General features: G+C 43.8%; 3 protein-coding genes across 7 annotated transcripts in view; 2 read left to right on the top strand and 1 right to left on the bottom strand.

Moving 5' to 3' along the window:
* The first annotated feature begins 4,760 nt into the window (after positions 1-4,760).
* LOC126636874 (olfactory receptor 12D1-like) lies at positions 4,761-6,943 on the top strand. The gene is given in 2 exon segments (XM_050309599.1): positions 4,761-5,437; positions 6,664-6,943. Coding segments are annotated over 2 exon segments (957 nt in total).
* A 5,526-nt stretch (positions 6,944-12,469) lies between these two features.
* Positions 12,470-13,312, top strand: LOC126636938 (olfactory receptor 11A1-like; the record flags this gene model as incomplete). Its single annotated transcript, XM_050309713.1, is given in 1 exon segment — positions 12,470-13,312. A coding segment is annotated over 1 exon segment (843 nt), but the record flags the coding sequence as incomplete, so codon positions are not given.
* A 2,058-nt stretch (positions 13,313-15,370) lies between these two features.
* The window catches only part of SHF (Src homology 2 domain containing F), a 34,952-nt gene continuing 24,182 nt past the window's right edge, over positions 15,371-26,140 (bottom strand). The window contains exons 7-8 of one of the 5 annotated variants that reach the window (XM_050309277.1): positions 18,410-18,478; positions 17,107-17,337 (exon numbers count right to left, since the gene is read on the bottom strand). In XM_050309277.1, the coding sequence (XP_050165234.1) occupies positions 17,328-17,337; positions 18,410-18,478 (79 nt within the window). In that variant the 3' untranslated portion in view covers positions 17,107-17,327. Of the gene's footprint in view, positions 17,338-18,409; positions 18,482-26,140 lie in introns of all 5 variants that reach the window. The other 4 variants (XM_050309276.1, XM_050309281.1, XM_050309280.1 and 1 more) reach the window with 4 other exon arrangements.

Genomic DNA, 26,140 nt, shown 5'->3' with positions numbered 1-26,140 from the left:
TCCATTCCAATGATAAGGTCTGCCTTTGGGGTCCACAGTCCCTTAAGCCTACTGGAAAAGTATGTGGGAGTGAAGCAGCAGGTTAAGAAGACCCCAGAGAGAGCACTTCAACCAATTCTGCATATGAGAGTTCATGAGACTGGATGAGATCTGCTTGGTGCTGTTACTTGAGGAGCGAGGTTGGACCAGATGACCCACTGCAGTCCTTTCCAACCCTACCCATTTTGTGATTCCGTGTTTCTATGAGTTCACTGTCTTTTGTCTTTGAAAGGCTGTGGTGACCTCAGGAGGAGGAAAAAAGCAAACATTGCAGCCCCTCTTCAAGAATGGCTAGAAGGAGGAGCTGAGGAATTACAGTGTCTCCTCAGTACCTGGGAAGGCAAAGGAATAAATCCTTCTGGTAGCCACTTTGAGGTACTTGAAGGACAAGAAGGCAGTTGGGAAAAGCTGGCATGACTATAAGAAGGGTAAATAAGAGTCTGTTCAATCTGGCTGACTTCTACTGTGAGATAACTGTATGGATAGACATGGGAATGAAGTGGATGAGGCACAACTTAATTTGAGCAAGACCTTCAGTACAGACTTCTTAGACCTGAATTTGGAGGCCATGATAAGGGTAAGTGGATAATAATAACCATGATCAGAATTGCCATGCTCAAACAGCTCTGTGGTAAGAAATCCTGTTAGAAGCTAGTTACTAGCAGTATTTTCTCTGGGATCAGAACTGTGGCTACTGCAGTTTATTTTCTTTATCAACGTGACGAGCCATGCAAGGGGATGATTGGGTAGAAAGCAGTTTTGCAGAGAAAACAGCCTTTGGATTTCATCATCGTCACTTCCTAGGAGATCATATTGCATATTCCCAGAGGAGCACAGTGGTAAGATGTGACGCAGAACATGGCAAATTTGGATTAGACACTTTTTCACCTTTAGGATATTCAGACTTGGAACAAGCTGGCCAGAAAATATGCCAAAACTTTTCTGGACAAGACCTTTTCCAGTCGGCCTGCTTTGAGGAGAGGAAGGACCAGAGACTGCAGAGGTTTCTTCCAACCTAAATTATACTGTGTTTCTACAAAGTTACACTGAATAAGCTGGGTTTTCAAATCTACAGTCAGGCTGGAGCTGAGCTGCCAGGAGATGTATAGAGGAAATAGTAAAGCCACCTTCCTAGAAAGAGGAATTCTTTCTAGGAATGTGGGATATACACACTGACCTCTGAACTGATTGGACTAGAACTGAACATGTTGCAACTTTAAATGGTTGCGGAAGTTTATCCATAGGATTGAAAACAAAGCTTAAGATGCAAATTTGGGATGCTCTTGTCTTCAGCGACCTGAAATGCCTCCTCATTTGTGATATGCCAATACAAATAACACATCAGAAATCTTAACGCATCAGAATGGGTGGAACACATACTAGGAGTCACAAATTCTAATATTTGAAAGAAATTTAGGGAACATTGCCTAAACACTGCTTCAGTTCAGCTGAGGTTGCATGACTCATGTCTCTACTTCTGAAAGAATTTTCAGGCATAAAGTCTGTGCACCAAGATGGAGATATTTGTGATGGATTATTCTGGAGGGTAGATAGTGGTGGATTGGTTTAGTGGTTCATATTGGGGGATATTTTTGTTATTATTTAGTCTCTGCAGAATGCTTCATGTTTTGCAGGTGGCTCATCTGGGCATTATGTTTAGACAACAGTTTTTTCAGTGCTCTGCAGCTCACCATTGATTCACAAGTCTCAGGAGACTGATGAAAGCAATTTACTTCCCACATAATGGTGTTGATATTTTGCCCATTTGGGCATGATAAGAAGACTTTTTTTCACCCTCTAAGTAGGTCATGAGATGTCGCAGCGCGGGAGGCATGGACGCTCCATATGAGTGTCAGCATGCTTCGTTTATTTGATTATACATCACAGTATATATAGGATACATAATAAGATCATTAATATTCTGTAACTTAGCTCTACAATTGGTAGCAGCCTTAGAGGTTAGGAACGCCCTCAATTTCTGTTTGTGAAGATTCTCAGTTACTTCTTTTTCCCATGCTTCTGGTGACCACAAGATAACAGCAAGATCTTGTTATTGCATAACGGTTACTGCCAAGGCCAGCATGACCTTGCTTGGACACAGCTATACCAGCTGTGTTCTAACTTTGCCAAGTTCATACTCGCTCAGCTCTTGTAGGTCTATGTAACCAATTCCCCACAATGAGAAACTTCTGGTAGAGTCTGCAAAGCTTCCTCCTGTATCCTACCTGAATAAATACCAGCCCCCAGGAACATGGCAGTCCTTTGCACCCCTGCAGTATTGACCTCTCAGCCACAAAAGTGCCAAGTAGATGTGGAAGGAAAAAGGATTACAGAAATTCCCCGTCTTTTAGCTACATGTAAAGAGTCATTCAGCCCTTAGCTTTGCTTTCTGGCTCACTACAATGAGAAAAGTACTTTTTGGTGTTGATGTGAGGTTTGTGCACAATTATCTGTTTTTATAAAGGTGTAATTTTTGTACAATAATAGGCAGCTTCAACAGGCAAAGTCTTTTCTTTGCACTTGTATTTAGGTAAGAGCCTTAAAGCTATAATTTCATCTATACCTCTTCAAAAGCAGGTGACCAACTAAGATTTGATAATATTATAGACTTACAAAATTTAAGGTTTCCAACAGAGCTTGTTCAAGCAGTAGACTAAAAGCATTTTTAGGGCAATATGATTGGATTTTTAGAGTGGGCACATATGTGCATAAACTGCCTTTAAGCTACATGCTGATGTTCTTTTATTAATAAATAAATCTAGAGCTTTTCTGTTTGCTTGCTGTTTTCACGCTGAAATAATAAACTGAAGAAGTATGCGAAAAAGAGTGACTGGACTGTAGATATAAGATACTGTGATAGTTTTGATCTAGGCCTTCCTGGTGACCAGTTTGTAACCAAAGAAGTGGCCAAGTACCCAGTATTCCATACGATTTTTACGTAAACCAGAGTATAAATAAGTTGGAGATTAGAGACCTCTCTCTTTTCCAGCGAGGGTTGGGAACTGTAGGTCCTTGCGTTGGTCTTGCTTATCTAAAGCTGAGGCCTGCAGCGACTGCTGGCCTGCCACGTGGGGGGTTCGGAGAGTGCTGGCTGTGTCTGCCAATCCTGCTTTCCTAAGGGAAGTGGTGAGATCTGTTTTGTTAGTTACTAGTATAGTTCTTAAGTTTGATCACGTATACCTGTTCGGTGTCCCTTTTGTTCCCTTTCGTCCCTTTTTTACCCTTTCCCTATCCCTTCGGGGGGTATACACAGTCCCTTTTACTGTGTATTTAACTTCTTAACTGTATATAACTGTAATTTACATAAATATATATATATTTTTATATAAATAGCTTGACTTTGAGTTCTTTAATTTTTTATAATTTTTTTCTTTACCCTAAGAGGAGAAAAGAGGGGAGAAAGGAGTTACTGTCATGACTTTCGGGCATTTGGCAAGAAGCCAGGTCCAAACTATCACAATATAAGATACTGATTTTGGAAGATCATTTATTTTCAATAAAAGCATATACCACAAAGGAACAAAGATGATGAAATGTATCTATATGCGTTTTAATCTATTCACAGACAATATTTTGGAGTTGGTTTTGCATTAATTGTATTCATCAATATTAATCATTACTGCATTGAATGTACTGAGAAAACTATTTGCCTTGTAGAATTTGTATCTATGCTGAAAACTAGAAAACTCTGTGCCTACCTACCCTAGTAAAATGATCTCAAGACTTTGTCCTTTATTGAATGTGCTTGGGATTTACAAACAAACTTCCCGAAACAAACAAACAAAAAAAAAGTGAAAGTATGTGTTTAGTCACTGACATTTAAAGGACCTGGACCTGGTTAATGGTTGCACTTGATCATTTTAGAGGTATTTTCCAGCTTTAATGATTCCATAATATTGTCTCAGTGGGATGAGCAAATTTGTCTGGAACTTGCACCAGCTATTCTGGCTCCTGCAAATTCAGTCTTGCTCCATCAAAGTGTTGTAGAAGACGAGGTACTGGGTTTTGTCCTATTTATCTGATGCTGCTCAAACAAAAACATGCTTTTTATGCAAAATATACAGTCCATTATCAAAACCAATCTGTGATCACATGCTGGGGCATCCTTTTCCTTTATTCTCAGCAACATACAGAATAAATTATGATGATTGTATGATACCTTGGAGCACCTTGTGCTGGTTGCTGATGAAAAAAGTGTAAATGGTGCAATTTTTAAGATCAAAGAGCTGCCTGGAAGAGATGGCAACCATTAGAAATGTGTAAATTTAAACTGGTTTAACGATACGTAGGCACAATAGTAAATAGAAAGAAAACACCAGGAGAAACATGAATTAGAAGCTCAGTTGATGAGATAAAAAGATGTAGCAGGAAGTTACAGTTAAGCAGAACTGAAATATGGATGTGGTTGAAGGTGAAGAAGCAGCAATATTTTACACCTTACGTATTCAGCTATTATGCATAGGTGTACATATCTGGTTTAGTATTTTTCCTTCTCTAATCTTTGACTCTGTTTTAGTCAGAAAGTTCCAGACTACAAACATCTTCATCCATGTTAATTTCTTGCTTTCCTATGCAGGTTTTATATTTGATTACATATGTTATGTTTTGCTCTCTTCTGCACTTGTTTGTATTAAAATAGCACAGATACAAATGAGTTGTGTAATACTGTTACTCTTCACAAATGTGAAGATGTTTTGCCTTTGTTTCTTACTGTTCTAGCAATGCTAAACGAGGCAGAGGTCAGTGAGTTCCTCCTTTTGGGTCTCACCAATATCCAGGGGATGCAGCACTTTTTCTTCATCTCCTTTCTGCTGCTCTACTTGGCCACTCTTCTGGGAAACTGTGTCGTTGTGACCATGGTGATATCTGAGCCCCGGCTCCACATACCAATGTACTTCTTCCTGGGAAACATGTCCTGCCTGGATATTTTCTACTCCACAGTCACTGTTCCGAACATGTTGACTGGCTTGCTCTTCAGGAACCAGCCCATCTCTTTTGGTGGGTGCTTGGCCCAGCTGCACTTCTTCCACTTCCTGGGCAGTACAGAGGCCGTGCTCCTGTCCGGGATGGCCTATGACTGATACATGGCCATTTGCAACCCTCTGCACTATGCCCTCCTCATGAGCTCACAGACTTGCCTGCTGCTGGCTGTGTCCAGCTGGTCCACTGGGTTTGTACATGTTATAATGCACTCAGTCATGACCTCTCAGTTGAGTTTCTGTGGTCACAACCAAATTCAGCACTTCTTCTGTGACATCAAGCCACTGCTGAATCTGGCTTGCAGCAGGACCACACTCAACATGGCACTCCTCAATGTTGTTACCACATCTATTATTTCAGGTCCCTTCACTTTCATAGTCCCTTCCTACCTATTATCTCTTCCCTCTTCTATAAAGTTGTCATGGTTTTGCCCAGCCAGCCAGCCCCTGGGGCTGAAGATGGTTTTGTCCAGGTGGATTTCCGGACAAGAAGCCAATTAAAATTCTCAGTAATGCCTTTGCTAATTACATATTTAAGAAAATGGAAGAGAAGGCTTGTTGTACAGCTAAAATTAGGTAGCCATGTAGGAGAGGTGGCGGCGGGCCCCGAGGTGGGCCAAGGCCCCCTCCTCCCCCAGCCCTGGGCCAGGGGCAGGTGTAGTACTGAAGCCCCCCTTCTCTCTTGTAAGAGAGTGAACGAAAAAAACTTTAGAGAAGAGTCTGGATGAGAAAAGCTTCAGAAAGAATTCTGGCAAAGAGATAAGGGACCTCCAAGGTCAAAGCTGGCAGCCAGAGGAGAGAGAAGAGAAGCTAGAAGGGGGGACTACTTCTTCCCCCTTTTGCTCTCTCCCTTCAGCAGGGAAAAGACTGAAAAGTAATCCCTGCCACCTGTAGAAGATTGCTGGGGGGAGGAGACCCCCCTTGTGGCTCACAGAGGAGCTTGTGGATGTACCAGAGAAGCCGAGACTTCATGAAAAGGACTGAGATAAGGCAGAGTCCTGTTGTTACTCTGATTTGTTACTCTGAGAGAGAGCCTTACACTGGAGCAGAAAACAGCTCGGGTAAGGATGTTGGGATCCATGCGTGGGATCCATGCTAGACCCATGTCGGAGAAGTCTATCAAGGACTGTTCTCCCGTGAAGAGGGACCTCCATAGGGAAACAGGGATGGACTCATAAGCCATTATCCCCTGTAACCCTGTGGAAGAAGATCCATGATAAGCAAGTGTCCCCTTGCAAGCTCATGGAAGAGAAGACCTTCAGGGCCTGGGTAACCCCCAGCCTCCGGTCTCAGCCCAGGAGGGGGGTAGGCCCAGCCCTGGAGGCCGACACAAAGCAAGAGAGAGATGAAGGAGTTCCAGCTGCAACGAGAGTGCTGCAGAGTTATTGAAGAGATCTGGAGCTCCGAGAATGGAGAAAGAAACTGCTTCTCCTCCTTGGACTGATATAAAGGGGGGAGAAGTATTTCTGTAAATACAGAGTACTTTTACTTAAGTAGAATTGTTGTAGATGTAGTTCTTTAGTTTTACCTTGCTAGTAATAAATGTTCATACTATTTTCCCCAAATCCAGTCCCTTTTGTCTGCATAAACCTTCTCTCAACTAATAGTAATTGTGTGGGGGGTGTGAAAGCAAATTGACCCAGAGCAAAACCACGACAAAAGTCCAGTCCCAGAAAGGAAGATGGAAACTCTTCTCCACCTGTGCCTCCCACCTCACTATTTTAGCACTGCTTTATATTTCAGTGCTCTTCAGTTATACACCACCCTCATCAGGAAACTCCACTCAAAAGGATGTGCAAGTAACTCTCATGTATAGTGCTGTCACTCCAGCGCTGAACCCCTTGATCTACATGCTTCGGAACCAGGAGGTGAAAACTGCCCTGAAAAAAACCTTATGGAGAAAACTCTTTCCTGCAGGAAAGTGACTGAAACAAGGAGAAGATTCAGAATGTGGTTGCTCCACATCTCATATTTACAAGGAGAGGGGTAAAAAGGACACTGCATTGCCAGAGACTGTAAAACCACTGATTATCTCATGCAGTTTAATACATTTAGAAGTTAATTGTGTAGTTCTACATCAGGAGAGATATTCGAGGAGGTGTTGCTTCTTCCATTATTTTTATATGTCTTATGGTACGACATCTGGTCTCTGGTTTTCAGTACAGGCTCCTGCAGGACTTGGTTCATGGCTGACAGCCCCATGCAGTTGTCTTGGATGATCTTAAATGATTACTTGACAGCTATGTTTAAACAGCTGAATGACTCTCCTGTCATTCACATCTTCTGTGGAGCTGAAGAGAACCAGCATGTGTTACATTTTGGATGACCATTTTTAGGCTAGAGAATACAGCAGGTTAATGACTGTAAGTGGTTATCTATGCTACCCACCTGCCTCTCTTTGTGGTTCTTGACAGGTCAGGTCATTGGCTAGTTTCATTTTGGGCTATGGTTAGTTGCTGTCATTCATCCTGAAGCAAAATGTTTCAGCTTGTTCATATCCACTCAATGTCTTAAAATTAAAGTTTTATTTTAGATGTATATATTGACCTATTTCTAAATGAAAAGTTGTTGTTTGGAAGTTAAAAATACACGATTCTGGTAAAAAACAACTTTTTACCTGAATTTTAATCCTTTAATTTGGTTGCCAAGATTGCTTTTCTAAAAATTACGGAAATCGAGCAAATATTCCCCATATTTTCCATGCACCTATAATTATATTTTTCATTTTTTGGAAAAAAGTATAGTCCATGTGTACATGGAGCCCCTTTAGGCCTTAGAAGGGGCTCTAAGATCATGTGATAGATACGGATTTTTGTGAAATTCAAAGAAATAGGGTCTGCAAACAAAAACTGCCACTGCAGGTGATGCCACGTTCTGAATTTCAATATCCACCATCTACCCTTGCAACTTGAATAAGAAGGCATCTGCACCAGCTTGTATGTCTCTCATTATCCTTCCAAAGATGGCCCACTTAATCCCCTGTCTTCCTATTATCACCAACATACCTAGTGAAGCATTTCTTGTTGCCCTGAATGTCCCTGGCCAGGTTTAATTCATCAGGGTTTTAGCTGTCCTGTGAAGGCCTTCTGGCACGTAGAACAGAGATCTGTCTTCTATTGTGTCTTTACCTACAAACTAAAGCCTCTATATTACACTCACACACAGAGACCGCAGCAAGGATGTAGCTGAGACCATGTAGTTGAACAGAAGCATTTTATTCTTTCCTAGTTGCACCCCATCTACCAGACCACAGCTATAATGAAAAAAAAAGATAGTTGTAGTAGGTAACTCCCTTCTGAGGGGAACTGAAGGCCCTATATGCTGACCAGACCCATCCCACAGGGTTAGTCTGCTACAGGTGAGGGATATTATTAGGGCCCAGGTGAGGGATATTAGTAGGAAACTCCCAGAGCTAATTCAGCCCTCTGATTACTATCCACTGCTGGTGGTCCAGGCTGGCAATGACGACATTAATGAAAGAGGTACCAGGCTAATTAAAAACGACTGCAAGGAGTTAGGTCAATTAGTTAATGGGGTAGGAGCACAGGTGGTGTTCGCCTCAGTTCCTGCAGTAGCAGGGATGACTGAGGAGAGGAGTAGGAAAGTCCATCTTATCAATGGGTGGCTAAAGAATTGGTGCCACCAGCAGAATTTTGGGTTTTTCAACCATGGGGCAAACTCTATGGTACCTAGCCTACTAGAATAGGCAGATGGGCTTCATCTATCTAGCAGGGGCAAAAGGACTCTAGCCCTTAAATTGCCAGGGCTGATCAGGAGGGCTTTAAACTAGGTTTGAAGGGGGAAGGGATTGAAACCAGGCTCTCCAGAGATGAGCCTAAGGGTGGAATCCTGAATTAGAAGTAAAATCAGCAGCCCAGCTGAAGTGCAGGTACACCAATGCTCACAGCATGGATAACAAACAAGAGGAGCTGGAAGCCATCGTGCATCAGGAAAGCTATGGTGTAGTTGCCATCACAGAAACGTGGTGGGATGATTCGCATGACTGGAGTGCTGCAATGGGTGGCTACGAGCTCTTCAGAAGGCACAGGTAAGGTAGGACAGGTGGAGGGGTGGCTCTATATGTTAGAGTGTCTCTTGGCTATGTAGAACTTGAAATCAGTAATGGTAAGGTTGAGGTGCCTGTGGATCAGAATCAGGGGGAAGGCCAACAAGGCTGACATCCTGGTGGGAATCTGTTATATACCACCAAACCAGGATGATGAGCGTGATGAATCATTCTACAAGCAGCTGGCAGATGTCTTAAAATCGCCAGCCCCTTATTTTTGTGGGCGACTTTTGCCTGCTGTCTTGTCTACACTCCCCTCTAGCGGTGTTTGTGTAATACAACGTCCCCTCATATTTTGGGGAGATTTCACTTTCTTCATGTGATGTTTGAATTTTCCCTTGTACTTATGATATTTTTTTCTTTTTGAGGTTCACCAAGCAGATGCAGAGTTGTGCTTTGCCGAGAGATCAAGCTGGTTTTGTCTGGCCTTGCAGACTAAGCAGCCTAAACACTGACTAACAAATTACACTGGACCTGGTCTTCTTAAATGCCAGCTGGGAGGCTGTGGTACAAAACCAGGACCTGGAACAACCATCTCACTTATTTGTGATACCACAGCTAAGAGAAACAAGATGAAGCAGCATCTCCAGAGGACACCAGAAATAGCAGCACAGGCGTCTGCCTAGCATTGAACCCAGGTCTTAGTCAGGTTTTAGACTTCAACACACCAGTGCTGACTTGATATCAATGATGATCATCATAATAATGTTTTGCTCAGTCATTGTCCTATCTATCTGTATAATTTCAGCCAGGCCCAAAAGTGATCAAAGTGTAGGCTAAGAAAGTGCTAATTCCAACCAGAGTGTACAGGGAAAGAAGGGTTATTTATGTTATTTATGAGGCTGATGACAACAACCTCTCCAAGGCTTTTGTCTGCTTGATTGTCCCCTGGGGTGTTTCACTGGTCTCAGCTCTGAAAAGGATTTTAAAGAGTGCAGTGACAGGAGGAACACTCTCTGCCTGATAGAATGGAAAACAAGAGTTAATATATTCAGTTGGCTAAATTAAAAAAAAGGAAAATCTGAAGATTATTGAGGGGGACACACATATCTTTGCCAAACACAGAGCTCTAATTCTATTTTTTTTCCTTTTTTCCTGAAAAAAATCAAGATCTTCATGAAAGTAAAGCTGGATACAAAAACCTCAAGAAGTTAAAGATCTTTTACTCAGATTTCAATGTTCCTGTGGCTTCAGGTAAGAAACAGCATTGAAGGTTTTGTTGACTGGCAGAGAAACAGGCCACACTTCCAACATCTTCAGTGCTCAGACGTTAGAAAATTAACTAAAAAATTGGGGTTTGAATGGGTAAGAGTTTGAGAGAAAATTTAAAATTAGTTCTGTGGAAAGAAATGTGTAAGTCTTGCAAAGTTATGCTATCATATGAGGGCAGAAGCTGCCCACATTGTGGGACCAGCCCAGAGCATGGAAGGTTTCTGGGTTCCAGCACACATGGCCGGGGCATGTCCATGAGCTTCCCCCCAGGGCTGTTCTCCATCTGTTTCCCCTCAGCCTGTGTTTGTGCTGGGATTGCCCCTGCCCAGAGGCAGGACCTTGCCCTTGGCCGTGTTGAGCTTCATGAGGTTTGTATGGTCCAACCTCTCCAGTCTGACCAGAACCCTCTGGATGGCATCTCTTCCTTTCAGTGTGCCAAACACACCACTGACTGACTGCCAAACACACCACTGACTGACTGCCCCATGGCTCCCTGGGTCTTCTTTGCTTCTGTTTTTAAACATGAGAGTTATGTTTCCTCTTTTCCAGTCAGTGGGAACTTCACTGGATTGCTACAACCTGTCAAATGTGGCTTAGACACTTATTTCCTGTAGGATGCACAGATGTGTCTCATCAACTCCCATGGAGCTGTGCATCTTCAGGTTCCTTGGATGGTCCTGTACCTGATCCTCTCCTACCACGGGCAATTCCTCATTCTCCCACTCCTGCCTTTGCCTCCTGTGACTCAGACAGTGTGGATGGAGCCCTTGCTGGTGAAGACCAAGGTAAAAAAGCCATGGAGTACCTCATTCTTCTCCAAGTCTCACATAACAAGATCTCTTTCTTTCCAGAGAGGGCCCACATTTTCCCTTCTTTTTCTTTTATTCCCAACATATACATAGAAGCTTTTTTGGTGGTCCTTGGTGTCCCTGGCCAGGTTTAATTTTTTCAGGGCTTTAGCTCTCCTGACTTGATGTCTGCCTGCTCAGACTCTTTTTCTATATTCCTCTCAGGTTACTGTCCCTTGCATCCACCCTTCTGTTGTCTCCCTGTACCAGTTTACCCTTAACTGCAGTATTGTGGTTAATTTGACCACTGATTTTTTTTTTTTTAATGAAATCTAGAAAAATTTTTTCAAAGCCCCAGGATTTTTGGAAAATCAGATTTGTAAGAGAATCTAGAGAAAGACATAGGAGAGGAAAATAAAAAACAGCACTATGACAAGCAGTAGGATTTATCTGAACTTTATTTTTCTGATTAAGCACCTGGCTACTAAAGTCTGATTTCTTAGTGATAAGAAATCAGTACTTTCAAAAGATTACTTATTCTGTCTGTTTTAAACGAATTAAACTCCTTAAATTTGGAATAATTTGTTCTACCTATTGACACAAAAGAAGGATGAGACAACTGCAAAGTGCTTTTGTTTGTGAGTGTTTCAGGGGTTTTTTTTTTGACATGGTAAACATATGTGGAGGATGGTATAGATGTCCTTCATACTTGTTTTCATTGATGGAAGTTGATTGTTTTTCAAATAAGATTTAAAATGTCTTTGAAATGCTACATTTGAATTGTTCTTCAAATAAGAAAAATTTCTGCACAAGAAGTCATGCTACATACTATATATAGTGAATATATAATATACATCAATGCATCAATACTTATTAACAATGGAAATACAGCTATGTCACTGCTGGAGCAATCTGACCAAATACTTTTTTTTTTTTTTTTTTTTTTTTTTCCCCCACAACAGAAAAGAATATGGCAAAATTTGTGACAGCATCTGCTAGAAGAACTTGATTTTTAGTTTGCTTGCACAGACTGGAGACATGTTAGAAAGCACCCTTGTGCCAGAGAAGAAACATGGATATCAGTTCAGTTGCAGGTACATAGAGTAATAATTAATGCGACTCTGAGTATGCAAGAAATCTTTTTATAAAAATCACATGACAGGTCTGGTGATGCAAAGACTTTTTTACTCTTTGCTTCTCTAGTCTGTGAAGAAATTTTCATTTTTTTCATAACTATTGAGGTCTTCATTGCTGGTAGCACTTCTGATTTAACACTAGAACAAAAGTTATGGCAAATAAAGAGTGGAAAAATGAACAGTTGTTACAGAGTTCATCCTCCTAGATTTTGGGAATGGCCCTGAACTGGATTGTCTCTGTCAATCTACTTTGTGACCATAACTGGGAACACCTGCATCGCTGTGCTGGTGGTGGTTAATCAGCACCTCCACACCCCAATGTACTTATTCCTGGGCAATTTGGCCTGCTTGGAAATCTGCTACAGCTCCAGTATCTTGCCAAGGATGGTGCTCCACTATGCAGATGGAGACAGGCGCATTTCAGTCAGGGGGTGTTTCACATAGTTCTATTTCTTCGGCTGCTTGGCAGCTGCAGAGTGTTACCTGCTGGCCGTAATGTCCTATGACTGGTACCTTGTGGTGTGTGAGCCCCTGCATGACCCATCCCGCATGGACACCAAGCTCTGCCTCCGGTTGGGAGCTGCATCCTGGGTCAGTGGCTTTCTATCCAATTCCATACTAATGTTCCTGATCTCGAATTTGGATTTCTGTGGGCCAAATGAAATCGACCATTTTTTCTGCGACTCCTTGCCAGTGATGAAACTCTCTTGCAGTAACACACGGGTGGCAGGATTTGTCACTTCTGTAGTGGCAGGTGTGTGCTCGCTGCCTCCATTCCTGTTGACCTTCTCATCCTATCTCTACATCATTGTCACAGTTGTGAGAATTCCTTCTGCCACTGGAAGGAAAAAGGCCTTTTCCACTTGCTCCTCACATCTTACTGTGGTGATTATATTTTACTGGTCAATATTAGCTGGCTACGTACTCCCTTATCATGATACCCACATATTGCCAAACAAAGTCTTCTCTGCTTTTTACACCATTTTCATTCCCTTGGTCAACCCTCTCATCTACAGTATGAGAAACAAAGAAATAAAGAAAGCTCTGCAGAAGCATATGAGAGAATTGTTTGCTTTCTGTGACAAAAAATAAGGGGTAATGGTCCTTAATGAGTTACAGACACAATTACATTGCATGTGAATGTAGTTAGTTTGAATAAAGCTTGGAAATATATAGTTGTATCACTTAAAAAAATATAAGCAGAGGAACAAAATGGGTAAATAATCTTGCTATCGGGGGAGGGGCCCTGGAGAGAGATAAAGAACATGTGGTGAGCACTGTAAAGGAAGCAAAATAAATCCATGAGTTATTATATACGTATTATTGGATCTTCTTACCAGTCTGCTTGCTTGCTTTTTTTCTCACTACAGCTGAAATTCAGTTCAGAATAAGTTGAAACACAATTTATAGCAAATAGACCATTTTTCATTAATGCTATGTTCAGGTTACTTTTAATTTTCACACCCACAGTGTAGATGTCTACATCCAAGACAGTCATTTGGACCTCCTTGGTTGCAAATGAAGAGAGTGAGAAACATTGCTCGAATATGGTTCCTCTGATCTATTTTGGGGGTTTGGTTTTGGTTAATACAAGCCACAGTCTAGAAGGACTTGGTACCAGATACTAAAGAACTTCTTGGTCATACAGAAGAATATGCACTGTAGACATCCAGTCTAAAATTAATTAAATGCTGTCCAGATTTGGACTGACAATTAAAGGCCTAAAGTAAAGTAAAACCCACACAACAACATTGCAACAACTTTCAAAAAGGAATTGCCTCCCTGCTGATGTTTCATGGAGAGGAAGGGAGATGAAGGGAAAGGACCATCTTTACCAACTTAAACCAAGTTCATTTTGCTTGTGTATTTTTATTATCCTTGATAACAAACAGGGAATAGGAAAGGGTGTTTAGATATCTGAAGGTTATGGAATTGTGATTGTGATGTATGTTGTAATAGTTAAAAATCGTTAAAAAATGAAAGAAACAATGGTCAGCAAAGCCTCACACTTCACTGAAGTGTCCAAACAGTGCAACAAGCAGTGGAGAAGACGCAGCACAGGAACAGGGGTGGTGGTTATAATAAGGAAATAAAGCTTTTAAAAGTGGTTAGAAGAGAAATGGCTAATGGGAAATATTCCTGGGGTCTAGAGGAGGGAATGACTGGAGAGAGGATTAGTAAAACTAGGAAGAAATAGGTACCACTTGCCACACAAAGCTGATGAGACAGGAAAATCTTTCTGTCTGTCCCATAGCACTTATCCTCAAAAGGCCAAATTAACCACACCCAGCACTGTCTCTATTGCTGTGTTTACTGTAATGGATGTCCATTAACACTCAGACATCTGCAACACAAACTCTGCATGCGTGTCACTTACCTGGTTTCCCAAAATACTCAATGGAGAAAGACATTTCTACATTGTGACTACTCTTCACATTTTTGACTTTTGAGGCTGTGGTGAATTACACCTTGGAAGTGTCTGTTCCTTTTCTTTGACAAATACAGATATAGAAATTTAGGACTCAAACCACTTGACAAACATGGGTTTTCAGTGCCATTTGAGACACCAGGAGCATCTTAGTTGGCCTCCAGGAATGTTCCAGGAGTGGTCTTTTGTGGTCTCTATTGCATTATCTATCCTCCAGCAGATATTTTGGATACTCTAGAGTATTTTAAAAGCCACTGGATACGTTAAAAACAATTCAGCCACTGATGTCTGCAGTTAGGCATGATGAATCTGTCTTTGATTTGCCACTGGGTTTCCTTACTTTGCACAAAGCACTTTGCTCAGTGTGGGTCAAGGACACTTCAAAAAATTAGTTTTGGAAACCTCACACTGAATTTCTAACTTTTTGAAGTGCTGTAGTTCACGTAGGATCCATTTCACCTGAATTTCTCTGTTCAACCATAGATTCTTTACCTTGAAGGACATGCTGCTGCTGTCTCAAAAAGAGAGAGCTGCCTTCAGAGGTGATGTACCCATCCTCAGATGTCCAAAACAAAGAGTCTGTTTTGGTTTGGGGTTTCTTTCTCTCCACCAAAACTGACCTGATTAATAATTCAAACAAGGCAGCCAGCAAAGAGTTTTTCTCCTCACATTACCTTCAAATGGAGATTCATACTTTGTTATTTACACTTTAAACTTAAATGTTAACCCAATCATTGTTAACTTTATTGCCACTACTCATATAAGATAAAAAAGCAAAAATATAGTCAACTTCCATTATTTTAAATTGTTTACAGTTTGTTACCAAGGGAGACATTTTGCCTTCTGAGTATAGCTGGTAATGAGTCCAGAGAGGGATTCCTATCTCAGGAAGCAATGTAAGATACCACGAAATTCTGAACGGATGTAGGGGGTTAACAGAGCCACATTAATCTCTGGTATTCGTACCAAGCACTATGTGGTAACTATGGCAAACACTGTTGTGCTAAAAATTAAAAGAATTTTCCTACATCTTCCCCCACTGCTGAGTAGAATCCTTTTTAAAGAAATATGCCTTGTTCGGCAACATCTCCATTGAGCTTTCAGTGGGGGGACGTGGAGCGAGCTCCTGGGAGAAGGGCAAAGCTCCACACCACAGCGTGTTCATCCATTATCGCCGGTTGCGGGGCTGTCGCAGTCACCCTGCTGGGTGTGGGGACCACCGCTGTCCCCGCGGGCCCACCCAGCTGTGCGCCAGGCCTGGTGGAGCGGGAATGAGGATGTCAACAGCACCACTGCTGCTAACAACACTAGAGTGGTGCAGTGGGAGCATGCTGGGCCTATAACCCAGAGGTCAATAGATCGAAACCATCCTCTGCTAGTGGCCATTCTTCTGCTTTGGCCTCTTCTGAGGTCCCCGGAGTCGCAGTGAGCCAGGGTGAGGTGGCATGGGCAATGGAGCTGCAGCCAGTTAGCTCTGCTAATTAGAGTGTGGTGCTTATAACGCCAAGATCCGGGGTTCCGGCCTCTTTGGCTGAGTGGGTATGACTGTTCTTTTCCCTTCTGGCCCTCCCTTTTGTGGCAGTGACGGTACAGGGAGACAGTCTGTAGGATAGAGGTCCTGGCAGAGCTTGTAGTCTCTCCCCCTGCTTTCCCTACTCCTCCTTTTGCAGGTGTTCATTCCTATGCAAGGACAAACTTCACTGGATGTTCGTAGTGGGTGCACCGGCTCCACCAGCCCTGCAGTGATCTGTGACTGACCTCAGCTGTGCCATGGATGGATTCAGGTGTGCAGCACCTGTGCGGCTCAACCTCCATCACCTCTGCAAGGTGGCTGTGGCAGGGTTAGACCCCAGCCAGTGAGGGTTATTGTGACTGTATCTGACCACTGATCAGATTCAGCTGCGGTATAGATGGAGCCCAGGGAGGGAGGGAGGGCAGTAGAGTTGGTTCTCCTTGAAGGATGACAGCTGGGAGCCCTCCCCTTGGGTCAGGACCAAGGTAACAAATTCTGCTTTCCCAGAAGGCTAGCACTGGGATCATGATTTGTGCTTGGCCACCTCTCCTCATGGCCCCTGCCCCCCCCAGCTGCCTGGAGATGCTATGGAATGATGAATGGGAACACCTGAGCTCTAACAAACCCATTTACTTGTGTCAGGTACTTGCACAACCTCCGCTTTTGACCTGGCTCGCAAGGCAAAGGGGGATGTAACACTTTGTAAATGAATAATCACACCAGCACTGGGAGGACTGAACATGGGATTATGCCATGGGAAAGGTCCACCTGATTTTAGATATAGTGCTAAAACCCTGTAAACAGGTACAGGAGGGGAACAGGGCAAGAACAAATGCAGGAACACTTCCTAACAGTCTGTGTGGCCAAAGAAGTTTTGGAAATAAAAAACCAACAGTCCTCTATTACAAATCATGTTTGTTGGTTAATATACACAACACAAGCAGCTTTAACAAACATAGTTTATATACATTGTTAAGTATTAAAATCCATGGAGTCCCAAGGCCTTATTTATTATTTAGGTACTGTTGCCGCCCCCAGTGTTCTTCCCAGAGGCTCCTGCCTTCTGCATCCGGCTCGCACTCGGCTGTCGGGGCATCCTCTGGGCAGATCCTTCTCTGCTGCTCCTTTCTGCCAGAACCTGGGTCCCACTGACAGCAGAGCTGGTTTTATTTCTCCCTGAATAAACAAATACATCCATTAATTTTCACATCCCAACCCAAGCATCAGGCACACAGCAGCTAAGGGCAAGCATTCCTTCAGGAACCATGCAAGAGGCACAATCCTGTTAAATCCCACAAATGTGTTTATCATCCAGCACAGAAAGCGGATTGGTGAATTCAGCCCAACAGGGATCAGGACCACAAAACCCAAATGTGTTGCAGTAGGAGCATTTTTCATTTTCATCAGGTTTAGTCTACAAAGTAACCAGCCACTTGGTTCCATTCATTCCACGAGAGAACAGCAGGGTGGCAAACAGCACTGCTGGGACACCAAGAGCTTCCAACACCTCCAGCTCGGATAAGTCAATGGATGAGTCAGTGCACACCAGTGTCTGAGACTGCCATCACACCATCAGATCACAAACACTTCTCCCCGTGTCACTTCTGTCACTCCATGAGCAGGTTTGGATTTCCTATCATTTTCTAGGATTTTCAGCAGCTCAGACTCCTGCACAGAACTTAGAGATGTTCTTACTGAGTTCAGAAGATGAAAGTTCGCCTCCTGTGGGCACAACTGACCATCTCCAAACGGCAAAGCGAGAGCAAGGAGCAGCAGTGGGTACACAGATAGAAGCTGAGGGAGGCAAGGGGGACACAGCCCATGGTGCTGGATCCAGCAGAGGAGAAAGCAAGGGAATCTCTATGCAGACACAAACGTCAGGAGGGGATAAGGGAGGGACACTGACTTTCCCTGCACTGAAGGAAACTGCTTCAGGTGAGAAGTAGGACTCGCATTAGGAAAGAGAATAAAAGGAATGCGATATGAAGGATCACAGCTTTTACTAAAGACAGTAACCTTCACAAAGGATCATAAAACTTCATAATAGCAAGGAGGAAACAAAACAGGAACATATTGAGCTGTAGTTATATGCACGCAATTAAAATGAAGAGTGACATCTTGGCAATCATTATCAGAGCAACTTCCACAACACCAACAGCTGCTCCACATTCTGGAGTCTCCAAGGGCATGGTTTGGAAATCATCATCTTGGATCACTTGTGCTATGGACAGTGCACACAGTTACTTACCAAACCATCCCATCTTCTCGGAGCAGCTGTCTGGGAACAGGACTCACATCAATACCATCAGTTAACACCCTGCTGTACCAGAAAAACAATCTGTGAACTTCCAAATAAGAGTATGTGGCCACTACATGTCTGTAAAATTTGGGTGGCAAATAAACAATCCATTCACTTATCCCAGCCAACTCAGGTGTTCTTAAAAAACTCTCTTATGGTAAAGCACATTAGTGATGTGCCAGCAGTCACCATCCCAAGCCAGCCAATCAGCCTTGTCAGCTGCCTTGTAGCTCAGGCATTTTTAAGCAGCTTCACTAATGCAAGTGTTGACCACGAAAACAAACACATTGCCAAAGGCAATAGGTGATCTCAGAGTATTTGAGAGAAAAAGTGGCAGGAATAAAAAGCATTATTCACCATGATGCTTTTAGCAATCCAGGACAGCTGTTCAGGAGATTGCACTCCCGTTTCTCACATGCATCTGTCTGGTGAGAGGGCAGGGCCTCAACCTGTGTATGACAACTCCAGCCATGTGCACACACACAGAAGGGTACCATTAGAACACTACTGGAGTCAGGCCCTGGATGTTCTGACCCAGCTGAAACAACCTGCGAGGAAAGAGTCCCTTGATTGAAGAGAAGCTGCACTCAAAAGTACATGCCCTCAATTCCCTTAGTCTTGAGATCACAGGGAAACAAACCAGTTAAACAGCATAAAAACTCAGGATATTTTTGGAAGCACCCTGTGTTGACCTGTGTGTGCAAGGACAGGAATGGTTTGTGCTTCCCTCAATTAAACTATCAGAGAGAACAGATTCAGTTACAGGAAGCACAAAAGCAGCTTGGCAACCACAAACTAATTTGAGCACTACAGATGAACAAAGGGATTCCACCGATATTTTCCTTGGGGACATACAAGAGGTCCTTATCTTGGATGTGTCTGGCTGCTACAGAACAACTGCAGCCCGAACAGCTATGGATGCAAGAGAGCCTAATCAAACACCTACCTCCCCAAATATGACTCCAGAAACAGCAGCTCTGGCTCTTGAGAGCCAGACATAGTTTGGGAAGAATGGTATATGCACACAAGCAGTCTTAAGTACCAGAGTGAGAAAGTAACACTGCCTTCTATGAAGCAGGAGGCAAGAGAAGATCAATCAGCTTTAGGAAAGGAACCTCAACCCCAAATATGCTTCCAGAAGCAGAAATCTAAAGCTCTGCTCTTTCAGTTTCCTCTCTACTCAACCTACTGCTTTCCTCAAGGGATCCCTTCCTGCCTCTGAGCAGTAACAGGGACTACAAATTTTCCTCTCACTGGTAAATAAATAAATAAATGTCTTATTTGTAAAAAATTGAGGAACTGATTTTATTCCAAGCAAATTAAAATGAACAGGGGGTACTAACAAAAGAACTATTTCGGTATATTTACTAACTTATAGGCGTACCGTGGAGACTGTAAGGTGAAGGGTCCTATCTGGACCTCTCACCAGGGAATCTTTTGCGGCCGGGAACAGGGAACAAATTATGAATAAAAATGTATTCCTCTGTGCCATGTGGATACACAGAGAGACCCTCCATGCCTTGCAATGTGAGGATGATGCAAGACCCCCCTGTACGAGCCCAGGGGAAGTATGTTGCAACCAGCCAAAAGATAACACCCACTTCCAAAGCAGAGAAATTACCTTTTAAGGCAACAAGCGGACAGTAAAATGAATATTCAACAACTGATTTCAAAGGGTACAAAAAGCGCGGTTTTCAAACAGCGGTGTGCTCTTTGTTTGATTCAGAGGTGCACCCAGTGCTGGAAATGGGTACCCAGCACTGCAATAAAAATCTCTTGCTATATTTCTTTGTCCTGCAGGTATTTTTGCCGTCTTCAAAATTCCAGAGAAAAAGTAACTTATAACATTATTGGTACCTTTACCTGTAGCATAGTCAGCAATACCAGGGTTGCAGCACTCTCAAGATATCTCCTGCAGTGCATATTGGTATATTGGCACTGACTATGGCCTAGAGCCACCATGACAGTACTTCTAAATTCACCAAAATTCTGCTCCTGTTTCTGTCTTGCATTAAAGCTTACACCAGGCACAGGAAACCAGCTGGCCTTTCTAGACCAAGAAAGACTCAGTTTTAGGCGGGAACAAGAGAAAAAAAAAAAAAAGACCTGTGCAAGCACTAGGTGTTGCCTGGAGGACCACACAAACACCTTCTGGTCAGTCACTGGAAATGAGCACAGGGACAGGACTCACTTCAAACCTCATCACCTCCTGCCTATGGAACAATCCCAGGCACAGCCAGACTTCACTCTGCACACACTCCCACTATGTGACCGTGGCTCATTACACTCAATCCATTGCCAAACTGCCTATAGGTTCCTGCTCACATCCTTACACAAACCCTGAATGTCCTTCTCTTCTGCAATACAACCTGGGAGATTCTCAGGTCCTCAAAACTGCTACCACATCCTCAACAGCTAATAAACAGCCTGGGCTCTCTCCAGAGCCAAAACATCACGCAAATCATTTACCTCTCCGGCTCTCCTGAGGGACGGCTCCCTTCCAGGCTGCTCAGCAGAGCCACAGGAGCTCCTCTCCCATCACTGACCAATATGAAATGCACCAGCCTTTTCCCTGCAAGTCCCTGGTTGCTCCTTATTTTAGCAGTTTTCACCATCACACTTGAGATATCTCATTTTCTCCCCTTCTCCTGTATACAGATTACACAAAGAGAAGATGGTCCCTCATTTTTCTCAGAGAACTCTATTGAGTCTGTATTTATAAGATTTTTGAGTGTTTCTTTGGTAGGGTGAGGGGGGAAGAACAAGCTGTCACTCAATGAGTTATCAATCAAACTCATATTGCATTACTTTGCACAAAGCCACACATGACAAGTCTGGCATTTCCTCGTGAAAAAAATAATTAAAAAAAAACCAAACCAAACCAAACAAACAAAAAAAAATCACCTTGAAAATCAACCTGAAAAGACATTCTGAAAAAGTTAACTCAATGCCCATCAGAGAGGAAAACTCAGAGCATCAGGTAAACCTGCAAACCCTTTCCATGGGGGAAGAGTGACAGGACAGAGATCTACATGGTCATTTATTCTTTCGGAGCCACATTAGGTTTTGATTCCAGTCTAGGTTTTGTTGTAAGTTGTTCCTAGGATAAGGAGTAAGAAATTACAGCACTTTGTGTGTGCTGTTTCTGTTGAAGTAGAAAAGACTATTTCACTACCCATTCACCTGTGTTTTGAGAGTACCAAAATTTATTATAACCCCCTGGGAGAGGAAAGGTGCAGGACCTTTTAACCAAGGGAATTTCAACCATTCAAGAAAGCACAGTACAGTTGAGAATTTCTTTTATCAGTTCTAAAATAACTGACATCTTATGATAATTTCTGTACCACAAGTGACAAAGGTCTATAAATCGAAGGTATTCAGTTGCTGATGGACTAACAAAATGCCTACAATACAGAAGCATTATTTCAAAAAGTGCATTTCAGAATGTGAGCCTGGGAGAAGGGAGAGGGACAGCAACAACTCCACACCAAGAATGCTCTGAGCATAAAACTTTCCCCGTGTATTTACCATGTTCATCATTTCACAAAACAAGAATAAAGGCCTCTGATTCAAAAGGCTTGAACTCTCCTGTTTATGGGAGGAAAAGCTAAAGGGAGCGAGAGTTGCAGGATAAGATCCAGAAAGCAACTTAAATGCTCCTTAGGGAATGCAGGAAATCCACTCATTGGAGTGGTCTTGATAGAGTACTGGAAAAAACCTGAATATGAGCGAAGCAACTAAGTAAGAAACCATGATCAGGACTCTGTTAGTCCTTTGTTTAGTGCTACAAGTCACTGATCATTCTAGAGAATTTTTTTCAGGGAAGACATACAGACCGCAAAATGCTTGAGGACATTTCCAGGTGCATGGCACGGTTGAGAACACTTCTCTATCACTCACATCCCATGGATATATTTAATCTACAATTAAAGCATAACAGCCAGTATAGCCAACAGGAAAATTCACTGGATGATTTATAAAACCCAGATTAAATGGCCAGTCTTCGTGAGCGAAGATCTGGGGAAGGTCTTTACACCTTCCAGCCTGCGCATTGGATTTTTTTAGGTGAGACACAGTGTGCGCGGAACTGAGCCCACCCTTTAATCCTAAGGTTCATCTGCCGGGGCCAAGCAGCTTGGACGGTGGCAGTGAGGTCCTCAGGACGTAGATGGGTTGCCTTTAAGGGCTAATGAGCTCCATCTGCCCAGAGAGCGTCCCTGACCGGGAATCGAACCCGGGCCTTGGCGGTGACAGCGCCGCACCCTTAACCACTAGACCACCAGGGGCTCCCACCCAGCTTAAATAAATTTAAGGGAAATCCTTAGCAACTTCAAGGGGATTCCCTCCTTATCTCCTTAATACAGGAGTCTACACTACAAATCCCACACCAAGTCCCTGAGATAACTCAAGGTTGAGTGTAAGAGGAATGTAGAGCAGCTGGCATGGCCAGCCAGCAGCACCCAAGGGCGCTGGCAGCCACTGTGGGCCCACACAGCAAAGGTCACCATCCCAAAAGGCTCGTCACAGCTAAAGACAGCACAAATTGAAAGAAGTGAGAAAAAGGGATGAACAGGGAAGGATAAAAACCACAAGGATTGCAAGAAGAACACTCAGGGAGGACAAAGTTGTCAACAAACTGTGTAGTAGACAGGGGGATATTTAGGAAATAATCAAACAGCAACACTTACAATTCTGAGATTTGACTGTATTTAAGTATTTACACAGGAAGAAAGTAGTTACAAATACATGGACCTAGATAACTGCAGCCGCTTGTCTGCCTTTTGACAGGGGAAGAAACAGAGACAGAGCAGAAGGGCAGAGCTGAAGGGCACAAAGCAGCTCAGTAAGGGCAGGACAGATGCTGTTTCAGAGCACAGAGCTCTGGCTGTAACCACAGACACAAGTCCCAGTAATGCAGAAGAGGCATCTCCCACCTCCAGATGCCTGGTCCTGCATGGAAGCTGCACCATCCTCTTCTTAAATGAAAGGAGCACCTTCCATAAGGACACGGCAAAGCCAACAGCAGACAGAGCTTTGGTTCCCCTTCCCTGCAACAGCTCCCAAAGGGAAAGGAGGCGAGGAAAAGTGAACGCTCCTGCAGAACAGATCCAGCACAGAGAACACCCTCAGACATCCTATTAACACTTACCCAGCTCCTGAAGGATGCTTAGACTGTGCCCAGAACTAGAAAGCTCAGTGAATGAGAACTGATTCTTTTTCAAACGGAGGGATGGTATACTTAGATCAGATGCTGGGAAGAAATGTCAATTTTAAAGCAATACTAGCTGGACACACTAGGACTGCAATCTGACTCAGACCAGGAGATGCTCTGCAAACAATGCAGAATGAGCATCCTACATTGGTACAGACACAACCAAATTAAGCTCCCAAGACAGATACTAATTCCTGCAAATTCAGCCTCCCTAAGGTGCCCGTAGCACATCCAGGTGGTAAGAGGAAATGGTTAAGGGCATATCAACTCTACCTTAGGGCTTTTGGCTTTTCCTCTTGAGAAATTTAATGCTGATTAACAAACAAGTAGCCATCTGACTGTTACAAACCTGTGCCAGCACAGTACTCACTAAAATTAGGTCATAGCAGTGGATCAGTGCTAGAAAAAAAAGCCTAATTTATCCGGAAAGTACCACCCAAACAGCACACATGAGAGAACAGGAGATGCTCCACATTATAGACAGACAGGGACAAAAACCTTACCAATGTTCCTTCACAGTTTGAGCAGCCTGTAACAGCTAGACCACCAACAGAGCAGAAGAGAGCAAAATTTAACAGCATCTTTTGTTTAAAATCTGTGCTCTTTTGTGATGTTCCCTCTCAACATGGTACTGGAATAGCATGCTACTTCTTATTTAAAAAAAACCACTCTCTCCCATTTTGCTCAGAAAAAAGTGATCAGACAGGTGTCTTCCTCTGGCCCTGTGCATTCTTAGAATTACTTTTCAGTCACATGTGAGGCTGTTCTTCTCACCATAACTACCTTCCCTGCAGGGAATTCTTCACCAAGAGCATCTCCTGTGAAAGGAAGACCTGTTCATGGTAAAATCCATGGAGTCCTGGACACTTCATCCACACACTCCAACTTCCATTAGGGCTTCAGCAGACTTCCCAAGTCTTTGTGCAGCCACCCTCAGCTGCTCGAGGAGGGGATGCCCACCCACTTACCATGTGGGAATCCACACTGCAGAAGTAGGCTCTGTCGTGAAGGTCCCAGATTGAGGCATAATCCCTTTATCCCAAAACTGACTCCTTATCAAACAAATCCCGCTTTTCAACTTCACTTTCTACGGGGCTTGGCAAGCACAGCTAAGAGAATAAACAAACCCAACCACCAAGGCAGCCTCAGGAGTGAGACCAGACTGAGTGGTACCACATTATCACAACAGGGAAACCTCACTCTCCCCTACCTGTGCCCACCAAGCTTTTTTTTCTTGCCCAATTTTCTGTGTTCCCAGCACAGTCCCTGCTGACAATTAAAGTTGTGACCCAAAATTCAGAGTGGGTCAATACAAACTCAGCAGGCACACAACAGAGTTTTCACCCAGAAACAGAGAGAGGATGGGAAAACAGGACATAATACAATTAGACTTGACCTCATCATCTTCTAGGCCCTTGCTGGGACCATTGCCCCTTTCTGATACATTTTTGATCACAGGAGAAATGAGCTTCTTCACTGTGAATTCAGGCTTAGTGACAGCAGACTTACTTTAGTTACCTCTTTTTAGACATTTTGGACAGAATCTACAGACATGGCGAGCTACCAGCCAAAAGTCATTTCAGGGGGTAAATACAAGTTTTATTCGAGCTGGTTTGGAATAAAAAAAATATTATACATATATATATATATGGCACAAGTTCAGGGCTATGTTTGCTGCTGTCCACAGAAATCAGAGCAGTAAGGAAAGATAAACGCAGCCAAAAGCAGTTCCTATTTTAGCTGACAATTCCTCACAGCCTCTCACTTTATCTTCCCATCAAAATACCATCTGTAGAGGATGGACCGCTGGATGAGTGTTAGAAGGGGATAGAGCAAAGGGAGCATCCCTCCTTTTCCAAGGATTCCTCATGGACCAGAAACTTTACCCTTTTCTTCGAGTTAAATATGTGCAAAGCAACACTATGTAATATTGCGGATTAAGAGGTTCTTTCTGTTGGTGAGCAGAGCCAGGAGGTTACAAGACCCCGAGTGCTGCAGCAACCTCCCCCCAGCTTCCCCAAAAATGATAAAAATGAGGACAAAAGGAGGGCGGCTTGGCTGGGCCATGGCTCACACCGAGCGGGCCCCCAGGCCGTGTCTGCTCTCATACGGAGCGTGCCCCGCGGGGCCCGGCCGAGCCGCCCCACGAGCCGACGCGTGGGCCCCTCCCCGCGGGGGGGCGGGCGCGGGGCGGAGGGAGCCCGCGGGGCCGCGGCGGGCGCAGCGCGGGGCCGGGGAGCGGCGGGGCCCGGCCGGCCCCGGAAGGGTGCACGGGAAGGTCCCCAGGGGGCTCCGCACCCGGCGTCGCCGCCCGCCCGCCCCGGCCCAGCCCGGCCTGGCGCGTACCTCGGGTGTCCGCGGGCAGCGGTGCTGTGGCGGCGGGGCCGCCCTCGGGCCCCGGCGGCAGCCACTGCCCGGCACACATCGACTTCAGCACCTGGAACACGGCGAGCGGCGCCACGTTCATG

This window comes from Myiozetetes cayanensis, unplaced genomic scaffold (assembly GCF_022539395.1).
Source record: "Myiozetetes cayanensis isolate MyiCay16 unplaced genomic scaffold, myiCay2020 scf14, whole genome shotgun sequence".
Taxonomy (NCBI): domain Eukaryota; kingdom Metazoa; phylum Chordata; class Aves; order Passeriformes; family Tyrannidae; genus Myiozetetes; species Myiozetetes cayanensis.
The sequence above is the reverse complement of the archived record's forward strand: the minus strand, read 5'-3'. Positions and strand labels throughout refer to the sequence as shown.